The 16310-nt window shown below is 39.6% G+C and overlaps 1 protein-coding gene across 6 annotated transcripts in view; it reads left to right on the top strand.

The window, feature by feature from the left end:
• Positions 1 to 15801, top strand: part of rc3h2 (ring finger and CCCH-type domains 2) — a 101099-nt gene extending 85298 nt beyond the window's left edge. For 4 of the 6 annotated variants that reach the window (XM_055659886.1, XM_055659885.1, XM_055659884.1 and 1 more), the window contains 3 exons: positions 3130 to 3222; positions 5918 to 6045; positions 10251 to 15801. In XM_055659886.1, coding sequence (XP_055515861.1) covers positions 3130 to 3222; positions 5918 to 6045; positions 10251 to 10443 — 414 coding nt within the window. In that variant the 3' untranslated portion in view covers positions 10444 to 15801. Of the gene's footprint in view, positions 1 to 3129; positions 3223 to 5917; positions 6046 to 10250 lie in introns of those variants that run through there. The other 2 variants (XM_055659887.1, XR_008725948.1) reach the window with 2 other exon arrangements.
• Positions 15802 to 16310: the final 509 nt, after the last annotated feature.

The following is a 16310-nucleotide window of genomic DNA, read 5'->3' as shown; positions in this document are numbered from 1 at the left end:
GTATGTTTGGGATTATTGTCTTGCTGTAGAATGAACTGCCGGCCAATGCATTTTGAGGCATTTGTTTGAACTTGAGCAGATATGATGTGTCTAAGCACATCAGAATTCATTATGCTAATACCATTATCAATGAAGATAAGTGAGGCAGTAGCTTCAGCAGCCATACATGCCCAGGCCATAACACCCCCACCACCGTGTTTCACAGATGAGGTGGTAAGCTTTGGATCTTGGGCAGTTCCTTCTCTCCTCCATAATTTGCTCTTGCAGTCACTCTGATATAAGTTAGTCTTCATCTCATCTGTCCACAAAACACTTTTCCAGAACTGTGGTTGCTCTTTTAAGTACTTCTTGGCAAATTGTAACCTGGCCATCCTATTTTTGCGGCTAACTAGTGGTTTGCATTTTGCAGTGTAGCCTCTGTATTTCTGTTCATGAAGTCTTCAGCGGACAGTGGTCATTGACAAATCCACACCTGACTCCTGAAGAGTGTTTCTAATCTGTCAGACAGGTGTTTGGGGATTTTTCTTTATTATAGAGAGAATTCTTCTGTCATCAGCTATGGAGGTTTCCCTTGGCCTGCCAATTTCTTGGCGATTTGTAAGCTCACCGGTACTCTCTTCTTAATGATGTTCGAAACAGTTGATGTTGGTAAGCCTAAGGTGTTGCTGATTCTCTAACAATTTTATTCTTGTTTCTCGGTCTCATAATGGCTTATATGACTTTCATTGGCACAACTTTGGTCATCATGTTGATAAACAGCAATAAATGTTTCCAAAGGTGATGGAAAGACTAGAGGAAAGACAAGGTGCTGAGAGCTCTCTTATAACTGCATTAAGGAGGCATTTAAACACAGCTGAGCAATTACAAACACCTGTGAGGCCATGTGTCCTAAACATTATGGTGTCCTGAAATGGGGGGGGGGGGGCGATGTATAAACGCAGCCGTAATTTCTACATGGTGAAACCAAAATGTATAAAAATACTCTTAAATTTTTTTTTTTTTTTAATCAAAAAAATCTGACAATGTGCACTTTAACCACGTGTGATTTCTATTACAAATCTCAAATTGTGGAGTACAGAGACAAATAAATAAATGATGGGTCTTTGTCCCAAACATTATGGAGGGCACTGTAAATGGTTCTTCCTGGATGCAGTTAGTTTTATGGTCAAAGTGTTTGCTTAGAAATAACTGAAAAGTTCCTGGATCGGTGACTGATGCACATCATTGCTAAAATGTAAACCGACCAATCAACTTGTGGAACAGAACTATCCAATGATTTCTGGTTTTTTTTTAAGTTATTGGCCCATTTTGCACACACCATTCTAACAAAGATAGACACAAAGTGCTGGAGTAACTCTGTGGGTCAGGCAGCATCTCTGGGGGAAAAAAGGATGGGTGATTTTGTTTCAGTTTAGAGATACCACGCGGAAACTGGCCCTTCGGCCCACCGAGTCCGCACTGGCCAGCAATCGCCGCAAATTAACGCTACCCTACACACACTAGGGACAATTTTACATTTATACCAAGGCAAACCTGTACGCCATTGGAGTGTGGGAGGAAACCAAAGATCTCGGAGAAAACCCACGCAGGTCCCTGGGAGAACGTACAATCGCTGGACAGACAAGCACCCATAGGCAAGATCTAACCCAGGTCTCTGGCGCTGTAAGGCAGTAGCTCTACTGCTACGCCCCTGGGTGATGTTTCTGGTCGGGACCCTTCTTCAGTTTGAAGAAAGGTCCCAACCCGAAATGTCCAGCATGAAGAAGGGTCTGACCTGAAACATTACCCATCCTTTTTCTCCAAATATGCCATCTAACCTGTTGAGTTACTCCAGCACTTTGTGCCTATCTTTGATATATACCAGCATCTGCAGTTCCTTTCTACACATTCAAACAAAGCTCTGCTACAGAATTTTGATTCCATTTTTACTTTGTTACACTTTGCACGACGCAAAGAAGGGACGTGAATGTATTTGTCCCTTGACCATTTACTCTTGACAGCAACAATTTGTTCTTCTGACATTTGTTCTACTTGTTCTTTTGTGCTGTAATCCAGAACATAGAGAATCAATAGGAAGTGGTTTATTTATTATCGTAATAAAAATGAAATGTTCATACTTGCGGCTGAAGCAAGTAAAAGGAGTTTAAATAATTTTGCTGTTACATTTACGACCCCTTGTGTAGAGGCCAGATGCAGCTTTCCAGATTAAAATATCCCTCTTTTTATCATCCTAAATATCTTTGATCTGCTGTCGACCTTGCGTAGTACATATATCATCGAGGTTTATGGTCCTAGAAATGGATGTTCAACTGTCATATTCATATTATTCAGGCTTTTCCCACATCTAGACTTTCAGTGTGTAGATTTGTAGTTGTGGCATTAAAATACCACAGTCACTTGAGATTAACGCTTCCGCCTGTTTGTGGAATAAGTTCCTGCCCCTGTCCCCCTCCCCCTCCCTTTCTCTTTAAGCAAATTCAATATTGCCATCTGCCCTCTAATCCTTCCACCATTTATCTGTATCTCCTAGTTCTTACCCACCCTCTGATCACTCTGTCTCGGCTTAGTTTGGTTTATGCATTTGCACTTCTGTCTTGGCCTGCTTTATTCCAAAGGAAACAATTCCCAACCAGTCAATCTTTCCTCATTTCTAAAATTCTCCGGCCCAGACAATAACTTGTCATTCTTCTCCTGAACCATCTCCAGTTTCATCACACTTCTGGTGTAGCGGCGACAAGACTGTACACGGTGCTCTCGTAATGTTTCTGGAGCTTGTCCATAACTTGAGGCTGCATTTGTCCATAATTTGAGGCCATTTCAAGGCCTTGATAAAGTTAGTGCCCAGATGTGATCTGATCAGTGTACAAAATATCTAGTCAATTTTTTAAATTCCAACAACTTTTAAATAAAGGTGTTCCATGGAGTGACACTTCTTCAGGACCTTTATACCTGCTACTGACATTTGTGGTTAAATATACTGTTACATTAAATGCCTCATAATTAATAAGATTAAAACACGATAAATATCATATTATAAAATATTTCACACCTTGCTATATGTGAATACTTGTGGTCAGTTCTCCTGCCGGTGCCAGGCAGGCAATCATAAATTTGTTTGCTTACTAATAGAGGGAATTTACAGAGGTTTCTGCAGATGATCAAGATATAGAATTGGAGCTTTCCGCTTTGGAAACTGACGTGGATCAAGATGAAGGAATAGAGGTAAGGAACGGAGCAGTTAAATATACAGCACCTAATAATGATGTTACACCTTGCCTCACAGCCAGTGAAGTGTAGTAGCCAGTGCAGTTTTAATTAGTTGTTAATTTGTATAAAAGTCATAACCAGCATGGTGATCTTTAGTGATACTAATTGAAGGATTAGACGTAGGCCGGCCCACCAGAGAAATACCCTCACCCTCCTCCCATTCTGACCCAACATCTCACTCCATTGAAATTGTGCTGTAATTTACTTCCACCTGAGAGGGGGAGTGGCTTTAAAGTCTCAACTGAAAATGCACGTGAGCCTTCATTGTGGATAATGAAGTAGATTTTCAAAGTCTACAGAGAGATTTAGGCCAGTTGGAAGAGTGGGCTGAAAGATGGCAGATGGAGTTTAATGCTGATAAGTGTGAGGTGCTACATCTTGGCAGGACAAATCATAATAGGACGTACATGGTAAATGGTAGTGAATTGAGGAATGCAGTTGAACAGAGGGATCTAGGAATAACTGTGCACAGTTCCCTGAAGGTGGAATCTCATGTAGATAGGGTGGTAAAGAAAGCTTTTGGTGTGCTGGTCTTTATAAATCAGAGCATTGAGTATAGAAGTTGGGATGTAATGTTAAAATTGTACAAGGCATTGGTGAGGCCAATTCTGGAGCATGGTGTACAATTTTGGTCGCCTAATTATAGGAAGGATGTCAACAAAATAGAGAGAGTACAGAGGAGATTTACTAGAATGTTGCCTGGGTTTCAGCAACTAAGTTACAGAGAAAGGTTGAACAAGTTAGGTCTTTATTCTTTGGAGCGCAGAAGGTTAAGGGGGGACTTGATAGAGGTCTTTAAAATGATGAGAGGGATAGACAGAGCTGACGTGGATAAGCTTTTCCCACCGAGAGTAGGGAAGATTCAAACAAGAGGACATGATGAGAATTAAGGGACAGAAGTTTAGGGGTAACATGAGGGGGAACTTCTTTACTCAGAGAGTAGTAGCTGTGTGGAATGAGCTTCCAGTGAAGGTGGTGGAGGCAGGTTCGATTTTATCATTTAAAAATAAATTGGATAGTTATATTTGAATGGGAAAGGAATGGAGGGTTATGGTCTGAGTGCAGGTAGATGGAACTAGGGGAGAATACGTGTTCGGCACAGACTAGAAGGGCCGAGATGGCCTGTTTCCGTGCTGTAATTGTTATATGGTTATACATACATCTTTACACTTAAATCCACAAAATGGGACCTGAATCTACAGCATTCAGGGGGACTGTCCCTGTTGTGACTGGGGGGAGGGGGAGCAAGAGCAGAGCTGCGGAATACTGAGACCCTTGTGAAGGCCTCATCTATGATGGACAAGGGGAACTCCCGATCCCTAAAGAATAAGGAAATGTCAGAAATCCTGGTGCAAAACACCTCATCTCGGGCGCACATGCATTGTAGATGGAGGAGTCGGAAATAGGGGATAGAGTCTTTACAGGTGGCAGGGTGGGAAGAAGTGTAGTCCAGATAGCTGTGGGAGTCAGAGGGTTTATAATAGATATCTCTCGTGTGATGGAGACGGTGAGATCAAGAAATGATGGGGAGATGTCGGAGATGACCTAAGTAAATTTGAGTGCAGGATGGAAATTAGTATTGAAGTTAATGAAGTCCATGAGTTCTGCATGGGTGTGGGAGGTAGCCCTGATGCAGTCGTCAATGTTTACGGCTTGATTGTACTTGTGTATAGTATGATTTGACTGGATAGCACACAAAGCTTTTCATTGCACCTCGGTGCACGACAATAATAAACCAATACCTGAGGGGAGACCTGATATGAAATGATGAGAGGTGTAGATAATCAGAACCTTTTTTCCCAGGATGGAAATGTTAAAGACTAGAGGGCATAGCTTTAAGTTGAGAGGGACAAAGTTTAAATGAGCAGTACGGGATAAATTGTTTATATAGTGATGGTAGGTATCTGGAACAAGCTTCCAAGGTTGGTGATGGTGGCAGATACAAGAGTCGCATTTAAAAGGCTTTTAAATGGTTGTTTACAAAATGCTTTTAGACAGACACATGGAAATGCAGGGAAAGTAGGGATAAGGATCATATGTAGGCAAAGGAGATTTGTTTAAGTTTGCATCATGTTCTGCATAGTCATTGTGAGCAGAAGCACCTCTTCTTGTGCTGTGTAGTTCTATGTTTTACATTCTAGTATTTTATATTATAGTATGCTCAAAATTTTGAAGGAACCATCAGAGTAACTCTTAAGTTTTCAAATAAATCCCATACTGTTTGGAATTTTGGGTCACCGTTAACCAAACATGTTCTGCTGAATAGAGATAAGAGACAAAATGCAGGAATCTTGAACAAAGGACACAATTCTGGAGGTATTCAGTGGGACAAGCAGGATTCCTGGAGGGCAATGAACAAATGATGTTTTGGGTCAAGACTCTTCTTCAGACTGAATGCCGTCTGACCCAAGTTCCTCCGTCATTTTGTATTTTATGAGTTTATATATTCTGAATCCTGAGTTGGTGGAGAAGACCAACAAATGATTTTCATTTTGTAAAAGGTTATACTTGCAAGCTTAGTGAAAGACATTGGAGCAAAAATATTTCTGTGTGATAGACTGGAATATTTTGTGATATCTGTTGCTGTAAAACTTTATTGGATAAAAGTTGATACTAGGCTTAATTCCACATCGTTCCTGTGTATTCATAGGATGTTCTAGTTATCGGCTCTCAAGGTGATCTGACTATTGACGTAATGTCTGAAAATGGACATCATAAACACCAAGGTAAAGAGCAGGAGGAGCAGGGCCGCAGGATTGCAGAGCAAATTGCGATCAAGTAAGACTCAAAAGTTATGACGTTTTCCAATTTTATTTCATTAAATACATTTGACATTTTGGATACAATGGGAGAAGTCTGAAAACCATTCAGAAAAATATGCAACAACAGTGAAACGGAACCATCCCGTCAATGGCATGCCCTCATTTCCCATCGCACCATGGCATTCATTTTCCCATGTCCGTCAACTTCCTTTTCATTGTTTTTGCCATTCGCCAATGCTAAGTGGCTACTTACAGTAACCAATTAACCTAACAATATTTGAGATATGGGAGGAAACTGAAGCCCAGGGGAAACCCCATTAACAGTGGAGAGAAAACGCAAAATCCCCACAGACAACACTCAAACTCAAGGCAATATGGACCTGGTTCCCTGGAGCAGTGGGGCTTTGTAATGCTCAGCTTGGGGCATGTACTCAAAATATGATTACACATATCCCACTATCTGCTTAACTCTTATTCTGATACTTAAGTGAAGATCACAACATCATGCACCATTTATTGCACTTGCACAGTGCCTTTTCGTGGTTGGAGTCAGTATCAGCACAATTACTATATTAAACTTTGAATCTTCAGATGTCCTGGTTCAAGCTAAAACTAAAGACAAATAATAACCTCCTCGCACATTCCCCTGCAAGTATCTCTGTTACTCCTTTAAAATATGCCCCTTTTTGAACAAGCTCTTAAACATTGCATCTGAATTGGTTTCCATCTGATTACACTCCTTGAGGGTGTTCATCTACGTGTTCAATTAATAAAATAATGAGATTGGGGACATTTCTATTCAACCTGTCAAAGGAATTTGGGGGTGGGGGGGGCTTAGAAATAGTCAGTGAGGTAAACAAACATAATAGTTGAGTGTCAAATGACAATAGTGCTACCTTACCAATATTTAACTGAAGGAAATAATGGGTTATCGGGGCTGTATGTTGTGACAGACAGCCTGACACCTTGCATGTCATTTTAATATTAAACTTATCCCATCCCCCTGGATATTCCGGATTCATAAATCAAGATTTTGTCAACTAATTACAAAACAGGCTAATTACAAATCAATAACATTAACCAACTCACTAAAGCGCTGAGCATTGGGATCCAGACATCATGGATAACTGGCCTCCGTTCCCCGCTCACATCTGGCAGTGCTCTCTGTCTGAACCAGGGGCCGCAGAGCATTTTTGAAAGTAGGGGGGCTGAGCGCTCACTGATCACAGGCCTTGGGGGTACCCGGCGAGGCAGTGGAGTGACCGAGTGGGGGAGGGGTGCTTTTTGAAAGTTGATGTATTAAAATCATGTTTTAATGCATTGTAGAACTGTGATTTCAATGTTTTTTGTTTAAAGTATTTTAAGAGGTAAATTTTTAAGGGATAACTTTTTCCACACAAAGGGTGGTGGGTGTATGGAACAAGCTGCCAGAGGAGGTAGTTGAGGCAGGGACTATCCCAACATTTAAGAAACAGTTAGACTGATACATGGATAGGACAGGTTTGGAAGGATATGGACCAAAAGCAGGTAGCGTAGCTGGGACATGTTGGCGGGTGTGGGCAAGTTGGGCTAAAGGCCTGTTTTCACACTGTATCACTCTATGACTACATTATACCTCCACCATGCATGAATGCTTCAAAATCAAGTGGTCAAGTTTTATTGCCATATGCTCAAGCATAGAAACATAGAAAATAGGTGCAGGGATAAGCCATTCGGCCCTTCGAGCCAGCACAGCCATTCAATATGATCATGGCTGTTCATCTAAAATCAGTACCTCTTTCCTGTTTTTCCCTCGCATCCCTTGATTTCGCTAGCACCAAGAGCTAAATGTAACTCTCTCTTGAAAACATCCAGTGTATTGGCCTCCACTGCCTTCTGTGGCAGAGAATTCCACAGATTCACAACTCTCTGGGTGAAAAAAGTTTGTCCTCATCTCAGTCCTAAATGGCCGACCCCTTATCCTTAAACTGTAACCCCTGGTTCTGAACTCCCCCAACATCGGGAACTTTTTTCCTGCAGCTACAGTAAGTAAAAATCTAGCAGGCAAACAGGATGCTTTCTCCAACCAACCCCATTTGAAGGCCATTATCTTCCACCTCTTCTACCCAGTGCTTGGTACATACTTACAGCAGCCACTGTTTGTCCTCCAGGATGCACCGAGGTGCACTTGGTCCATGCCGGTCACCAGGGCGAATTTGGCACAGAGACTCTCACGGCCGTAGCGCAAAGCTTCCGATGCCTCCGACGACCCGGGACTCTTGCACTGAGGCTGCTCCATGGCCGGAACTGCAGCAAGCGATTCGCAAGCCCTGCAAATACTCGCCAGCCCCGGCTCCCCGTCCGCATCTGCCCCCACCTCTGCTTCTGCTTCCATCTCTCCCTCCGCCTCGGCTCTCCAACATCCACGACCAGGTTGCTCAGAGCACAGCAGCGTCTCATCCTCGCTCATGTCAGCCGCTTCCCCCAAATCCTTAAATTCCGACTGACACCGGGAGCACGACATGGCCTTATCTGTTGTACTGGGTGACACTCATTCTCTGCCGGGTCCGTGTCTTTCAATGTAAATTTGCATGGAGACATGGTTTGGAGGTGTGTGACAGTTCGGTCAAGTGAGAATAACAGAGAATAAGAATGCTGCTGTCTTGACAAGCAATTGATATTAGTTTTGAAATTCTCGTTGATCACAGAATTTCTCACAACAGAGCGAGAGAATTGGGCAAAATGCGTGAGTCTCGCGCTCAATGTGTGAGAGTTGGCAGCTCTGTGTATGTACATCAAATATTATGGGAGCTCATTCAAATATATAGAACACAAAAGTTGGGCATGCGTAACATTGGGAGAAGATTTGCTAAGCTACAGTGCCTTCCACAATGTTTGGGACAAAGACCCATCATTTGTTTATTTGCCTTTGTACTCCAGGTGACGGAAAGACTGGAGGAAAGACTAGGTGTTGAGAGCTCTCTTATACATGCATTATGAAGGCAATTAAACACACGTGAGCAATTACAAACACCTGTGAAGCCATGTGTCCCAAACATCATGGTGCCCTGAAATGGAGGGACTATGTATAAACACAGCTGTAATTTCTACATGGTGAAACCAAAATGTATGAAAATGGCCTTAATAAAATCTGACAGTGTGCACTTTAACCACATGTGATTTTTTTTTCTATTACAAATCTCAAATTGTGGAGTACAGAGGCAAATAAATAAATAAATGATGGGTCTTTGTCCCAAACATTATAGAGGGCACTGTGATTGCTGGAATCAAAGATTGGCCTACCAAGAAAGGCTAAACATTTTGGGCCCGTGTTCCTCGGTATTTAAAATAATGGATACGTTTATTCAAACATCTAAAGATCCTAGGGGGCTTTAAACAAGAGAACACAGCTTCAAAGTAAGAGGCCAGTAGCTTCAAATCAAGACAAGTCATGAGTCAAGAGTGTTTTATTGTCATATGTCCCAGATAGGACAATGAAATTCTTACTTGCTGCAGCACAACAGAATAACGGGAGAAGAAATAAAGTTCAGTGTGTGTACACACATGCACACATACTCAATAAATAACAAATATAGTGCAATAACAATAATAGTCTGTTGCAGTTCAGAGCTTATTTGTTGTCGTGTTTAATAGCCTAATGGCTGTAGGGAAGCAGCTGTTCCTGAACTTGGACATTACAGTTTTCAGGCTCCTGTACCTTCTTCCCGATGGCAATGGTGAAATGAGTGTGCGGCCATGATGGTGTGGGTGTTTGATGATGTTGGCTGCATTTTTGAGGCAGCGAATTCAATAGATCCCTTCGATGGTGGGGAGGTCAAAGCCGGTGATGGACAGGGCAGTGGTCACAACCTTTTGCAGTCTTTTCCGCTCATGGACGTAATTTAAAAATGAGGTACATAGGAATTTCTCTGTTGCAAATTTCTGAAGTTCTCTTCCTGAGGGCCATTGAGGCCAGATCATTAAATATATTAAAGTGGAGAAAGATAAATATTAAAAAATATTGGGGAACTGAGGATAATGGGGAACAGGCATGGATGAGGAGTTGAATACAGGACAGGAATTAGGGGCCTTTTCCGGCTCCTTGTTCTCCGTTTTTCCTTGTGTGGTTTGTTTTACTGTTTTTAGAGACGAGGATGAAAAATGCAAGTTCAGCATCCTAAATCAACACAACACTGTTTGTTTTAATGAGCTTTTTTAATTTATTTTTTCCTTTTATGATAGGGAGGAACAGAAGATGATGCCTATGACATCTGGCTTTAACCAGCCCATCACAGCCTCGGTTGGCTTCATTACCGCCCCCGCTGTGACTTCTTCCTTCAGCATCAATAACTTGGCCCTGAAAACATCTGCAGTCAAGCTAGCAGAAGATATGAATGTGACAACTAATGGCGAGGCTCTAGTTAATGGGAGCTGAAGCAGTCTGCGTTTGCACCAACACCTAAAAGCAATTAATTTTGCTTTCTATATAATATAATATATAACACATTTCTTGTGTACATATTATATTATGTATTTTTTTAAAGAACAATGTGAGGGCATCAAATTCCTGTGGACTTTTTTGATACTATAAAAGCCCTCTAGCATTAACCATTTTGACAGTACAATTAACTTTAGTCAGACACTAGTTTAAATTCCAGTGAACCTTGGGATTTGGACATTATTCTACTTAATGCTTTAATGCAGCCTTTTATGAGTCTGTTGTGAGCCAGTGCATTAATCTAGCCGTTCTTATTCACAATGGCTAATGTGGAACGTAAACAACTCAGTTGTTGACCAGCAGGGCATTGCAGCAACACACCTGGTGAAAATTAACCATAATTTTACCTCCTCTTCAATTTATTTATAAACCTTTGTGTACAATTCACACAAAATTGTAAGAAGGTAATGGCTTGGAAAACTGTATTTTTGAGCTGTTATTGTAAGATGTATTCATGGCATTGTTGCACTTTTATTAAGAACTTGTTTTATTAGACGGTGGAAGGAGGATGCTTTTCAGCTTTTTTAAATGCATAATTAGAGTTTCAAAATATAGTATCCAATAAATTCTGTGGGCTACAATATGAACAAAAGATTCACCCTGGAAATGTCTCTAGCTTAGTGTTTAGGTTATTTCTATACATGAAATGTTAAAAATTGGGGTGGTAATACTGAAGCAATGTGTTATAGTCACATTGAATAGTCAAGTTGTGCCTTAGGATGAATCTGAATATCTGCCGAGCATCAACTACACACTGGTTAAAGTAGTAATTAAATGGCTTCGAGCTGGATATACTCCGATCAGAATGCATCTGTGGAGAGAGAAATAGAATTAACATTTTCAGTAACTGAGTTATCTCCTTGCTCTCTTCACTATTACCGACCGATTTGAGCTTTTCCAACATATATAGTTTGTACTTCAAGTTTATAGCACCTGCATTATTTTGCCTTGTGCTTCGTGACCAAATGCTTTCCTCGTTCTTTGTACTAATGATTCACACTAAGCATCTAAAGTATAAAAAGAAATCAGTCATTTTACACTTAAAGACATTTCTTCATGCTCATAGAATGCAAATATATCCATTAGTGCTAAGATTAGTAGTAATGGGAAGTTAATTTGATATCGCTGTACTTTGTAGTTTGTATGGAGCACACTGACCAGCTGCAGATACTGAAGAGCAAGTAGTGGAACTACCACTTCTGCCCTCTCCCCAAAAGCACACCAAAGACAAAATTGCAAATTGTTCCCAGCTCATTAGTTCCTGCCTCAATCCTTTATGTTGTTATAGAGGTTTTGATTCCTGAATTCCTCAACAATTAGTACCCAGATACTAATTCCCTGTGATAAGCCATGAATTTAGAGTTGCTTGATTGCCAATGTTAAATTATGACAGAAGACATCTCTACAATTGGTTTTCATAAGTACGACAGTGATTTTGATAGAGTAGGTCATAGTTGTATATGTAGTATTTTTAATTGTTTTACAGAACGATTCTGATTTTTCCTGACGCTATATGTGGTGTGCACTGAGCAAGGTGAAGACTTTATTTTGGAACTCCTGCATTGTGTGGTGTTTGCACTGAATGATAAGCCAGTGTACTTACTGGCCTCTTTCCTGCCCTAACTCGCCTAAGAACTTCTGATGGCTTGCACTGTGTACTTTCTTCATAATGGTTCAATATATTGCTACAAGTGTCTAAAAGTACTGTAATAAATTTGAGCAATCCAAAGTCCTGCCTCACACAATCCAGTTCATGTAAACGTCCTCCATTTGATCAAAAGTAAATACCAAAAAAATGGTAATAGTTGTATTTGAAGGTGATGCGATCTGCAATAATCATGATGTTTTGTTTAAACTTGGGGATAATTTATCTCTGCCACTTTGCACGTTCACTGGATTCTGGGAGAGTGATGGATTTATTATATAATCCCTGGGCACTGACAGTGGAAATATTTTAATATTGTTTACAATAATTTGCAGCTGTGAGATTTAAGAAGTTAAGGGCATTATGTTTGTTTTAACTTCATAGCTTTTTTTTAAACATGCACTTCTGAGTAATTGCTTAACTGAAGAAAAACAGAAAAGCTCTCTGGCTCTCCTCTATTCATTAAATGATCTACTTTATAATTAAATTTATATTCCAGTTCTTTGAGAAGTTAAATTGGCTTAGTTTACATAACTAAGACCAGCATTTTTTTTTTTGGAGGGAGTAACTAGAGCATTTGTTTGGAAAAGATGATAAAAGATTAGTTTTTTTTTTAAACAATTCTTTTGATTTTTCTAGTCTGTGTTCATCTTGTTAACTTTGTGTGTTTTGGATCAAACCATTGCAAATTAAACAGCAATTGTTAGCAGTGTGTTAGCGATTCCTACACTTAAAAAAATAATAAAAAAAAGCTGTTTCATGTAAGTTCTTTTCTGCAAGTTTGCTGTTGGCTATTGGCTTAATTTAACAGTGCCCTCCAGTCTCTATCTCTGTTGAACTACTGTTTTTGCTTTTACATTTTGAGATTTGGTTGTTGATGACTTCTGTGAAGTTGATTGTTCTGAAAATCGTACTGGGATATTTTAAACTAAGCATGATTTTCACCAGGTAGCTGCAAAGGAGGTGTTCTGCTGGGCAACAACTTCTGCAAGATCATGTTTTTGGTCATCGGAGTTGTTAAAATGCTACATAATACCACAACAAAGTGTCGGAGTTTTTAAAGAAAAGTTTTGTGCACTTGCCTGAGGGTTGACTTTTTTTCTGGAGGTTAATTGCACAGAGTGATGAGACAGATTGCTGCTTGATGTTTATGATTCCATTAGGCAGCACCATGAAATCTTTTCCTATTTATAATAGGATTTATATCGGTTTTTGTAATGAAGGAGTGATATTGTCCATTTAGATTTTTTGTGGGCCTCCATGCTCAGTATTCTATACTGAAGCTTAGATTTTGGGATCTATGCACCTATTTTAGTCTGAAATATCAATCTTTGATTATATTGTTTTAGTCCACGTCTGGACATGCAGAAATTTTAAGATCTGGATGCTGGCATGATAGCTGATAATAAGCAATCTAAAGCAACTGCAAACCATTTTGCAAACTCTCCTCCAATGCAGTCATTTAATTTTCAACCAAAGCTGCTCAGAATGATGTGAATTCACATAAACCAAAACATGCACCATGCATTTAGCAGCTGGTGTAAGTCATGAACATAAGTAGCATAGGAACAATATTCAATGTAAATTTTCTGTAAGAAAAACAATGTTTCCCAGTGATACGTGTTGTATTTTCATCTAAAATTTCCAGTTTTAGTTTAGCTGTCTAGATACATTATCAATAAACAGATTTGAAAGTCTTCATAACTCAAATACTCAGTAACCACCAGAGTTGCACACATTACTGATTATTGCTTATGGATGTGTTAATTATAAATAATAGTTGCTTTGTTGCTGTAACAGGTAAATGCCTAATTGAGCAATCTATTTATTTTTCACAAATAATAAAAGTTTTAACTCTGTGTGTGAGGCTTTCTCGCAGGAAGGACTAAACTCAGGCATAGGTAATGGAAAATATGGGCCAAGCTCCAAATCACTGATAGACCCGCAAATATAGAAGCAAGGGTGGTTTAAACGTGCTTTGTTATCCCTGCCGGAGTTATTTTGGTCCACATTTTCCTCGAGAAATGAACTAGCCTTGGAGTAAAAAATCAATTATTGCTGTAATACATATTCCCTGCCACCTAGGGGCATCAGTGAATTGGAAATGGTTGCTTTATTCCTCGAATGGTAGGTAGCAAGCTGGTCCTGTTAGATACATTTTCACCAACACGACAACCTGATTCCTCGACAACCTAATTTTATGAGAGCTCTCCCACCAACATTCCCATTCTTCCCTCCCTCCCCCTTTACCACAACCACCACCACTTGTAGGAATCCAGAGACTAAACATATGGATCACTTCTTAAATTGTGTTAATTTTGAGGTATTTCCACATGTTACTAGTTTTGCTAATACCTGAAGATGACCAAGATGTAACAGAAGCCCAGGATTATTTGACTAGCTTTTTTTTTTTTAAATCGCAGTCCTCATGGAAATAATAACCCTCTATGCTACAAAACTACAAGTAACATCTACAGAAGATTGAGGGTGAATAAATATCACACAAATTAATTAGTACTTTAACTTTTGTTCGAGTTTAAAGTTGCATACTTTTACCAAAAAAAATAAAGCTTGGTTGTGTTCTGCTGGAGGGGTTTGGGGAAACTGGTTGTTTTATTTTAAACAAATAATGCACGTTAACAGTGAGAACGAATTATAATTTTGAGGTTCACCAGCGTTAGTTTTTATTTCGAAGGTGGAATTCTCTCCTGTGCAGTTACTGCTGCATGGGTCCAAGAATTACTTAAAGAATTTGGTCACCTGCACATATCCCATTAACCTATTCAGTGAAGGCCTCGGTTAATCAAAGGCATGGAAATGCATGCAGTTCCTTAGCTGGGCACAAAAAAGTACATTATACTGTAGTTGTGATACAACACACATGGTTCTTCTTTGTACTACACGTGCCCACTGTACAGCCACTTGAAGCATTGTGGTTAGCTTGCAGCATTTGCGGTCTGCATTTATGCCGTTTTGCATATTCTTTTCCCTGGAAGTTATGAGAGGACAAAAGTTTTCTTGCTGCAAAATGACGTTTTTTAGAAAAATTGCTTAGCTGGAAAAGTTGGGAAAAGAGGCCTGTTTTGTCAATTGTACAACCAATTGTGGAGCTGGTGTGTGAATATTTTACGTCTGTATTAGACATTTTCTTTGCAAATCTATTGTTCGATTGAATTGTAAATGAAATTTAAGATGGTACACCGTCATGTATAAAGGAGGCACCATCAATAAGATGGATTTAATGGTCATTTTTACTACACCTACTTGGCTTATTTAAAATGTATAATTTTTAAGAAAATGCTCTGTAAATTAAATAGGGAATAAATTCTATTCCATTTGTTAATTTCAATTTGACTTCCAAATTGTTGGTAATCCATTATCCTATTTTTTTGTTTTAGGAATAGAATGGAATATGAATGCTAGGCCATTTGGGTCTGTAATGGATTAGTTTTGTGATACTGGATAGCAAAGTTTGCATTCTGTGTACAAAACCTTGTTCGCTGTAGTACTGAACTGCAGAGCTAATAGCTTGGGATGTACACTAGAATAGAGTATCATGAATTTCAGTGTTTGAAAGATGATTGATGGGACAGTTTGCAGTACTTGAATGTATTTGCATGCATAACAATAAAATTATTTGTCAATTAAAATGTGTATCTGTCATTGCCTTTCTTACACAAAGCTTAGGGTAAAAGTACTTTCAATTCATGTCATATGGGATGGGGTTGAGTAGGAAATGTGCAACATTGGAAACTATATATTATACAATAATGTTACAAGACATGGGACAGTACAGCACAGGAACAGGCCCTTTGGCCCCTAACATTCATGCCGACCATGACGGAAAGTTAAACTAATCTCCTCTGCCTGCACGTGATCCATATCCCTTCATTTCCTGCGTATCCATGTGCCTATTTAAAAGCCTCTTAAACCCCACTTTCGTATCTGCCTATAAGGCTGATAAATCTGCAATATCTATTGTATTTTGTAACAAACTGAATATTCTCTTATCAAGTAGTAGAAGCCAGATTATTTACTGAAGTAATTAGATGAGTCTGTGTGAAGTGAAATATAATGACTCTTAAGAGTAACAAATTTGGCCACACAGTCGTGAGTACAGGAGGGGCTTATCCTTTAGTAGTGGCTTACCATTCAATTG

The sequence above is a fragment of the Leucoraja erinacea genome, chromosome 31 (assembly GCF_028641065.1).
Source record: "Leucoraja erinacea ecotype New England chromosome 31, Leri_hhj_1, whole genome shotgun sequence".
In the NCBI taxonomy this organism is placed as follows: Eukaryota; Metazoa; Chordata; class Chondrichthyes; order Rajiformes; family Rajidae; genus Leucoraja; species Leucoraja erinaceus.
The sequence above is the reverse complement of the archived record's forward strand: the minus strand, read 5'-3'. Positions and strand labels throughout refer to the sequence as shown.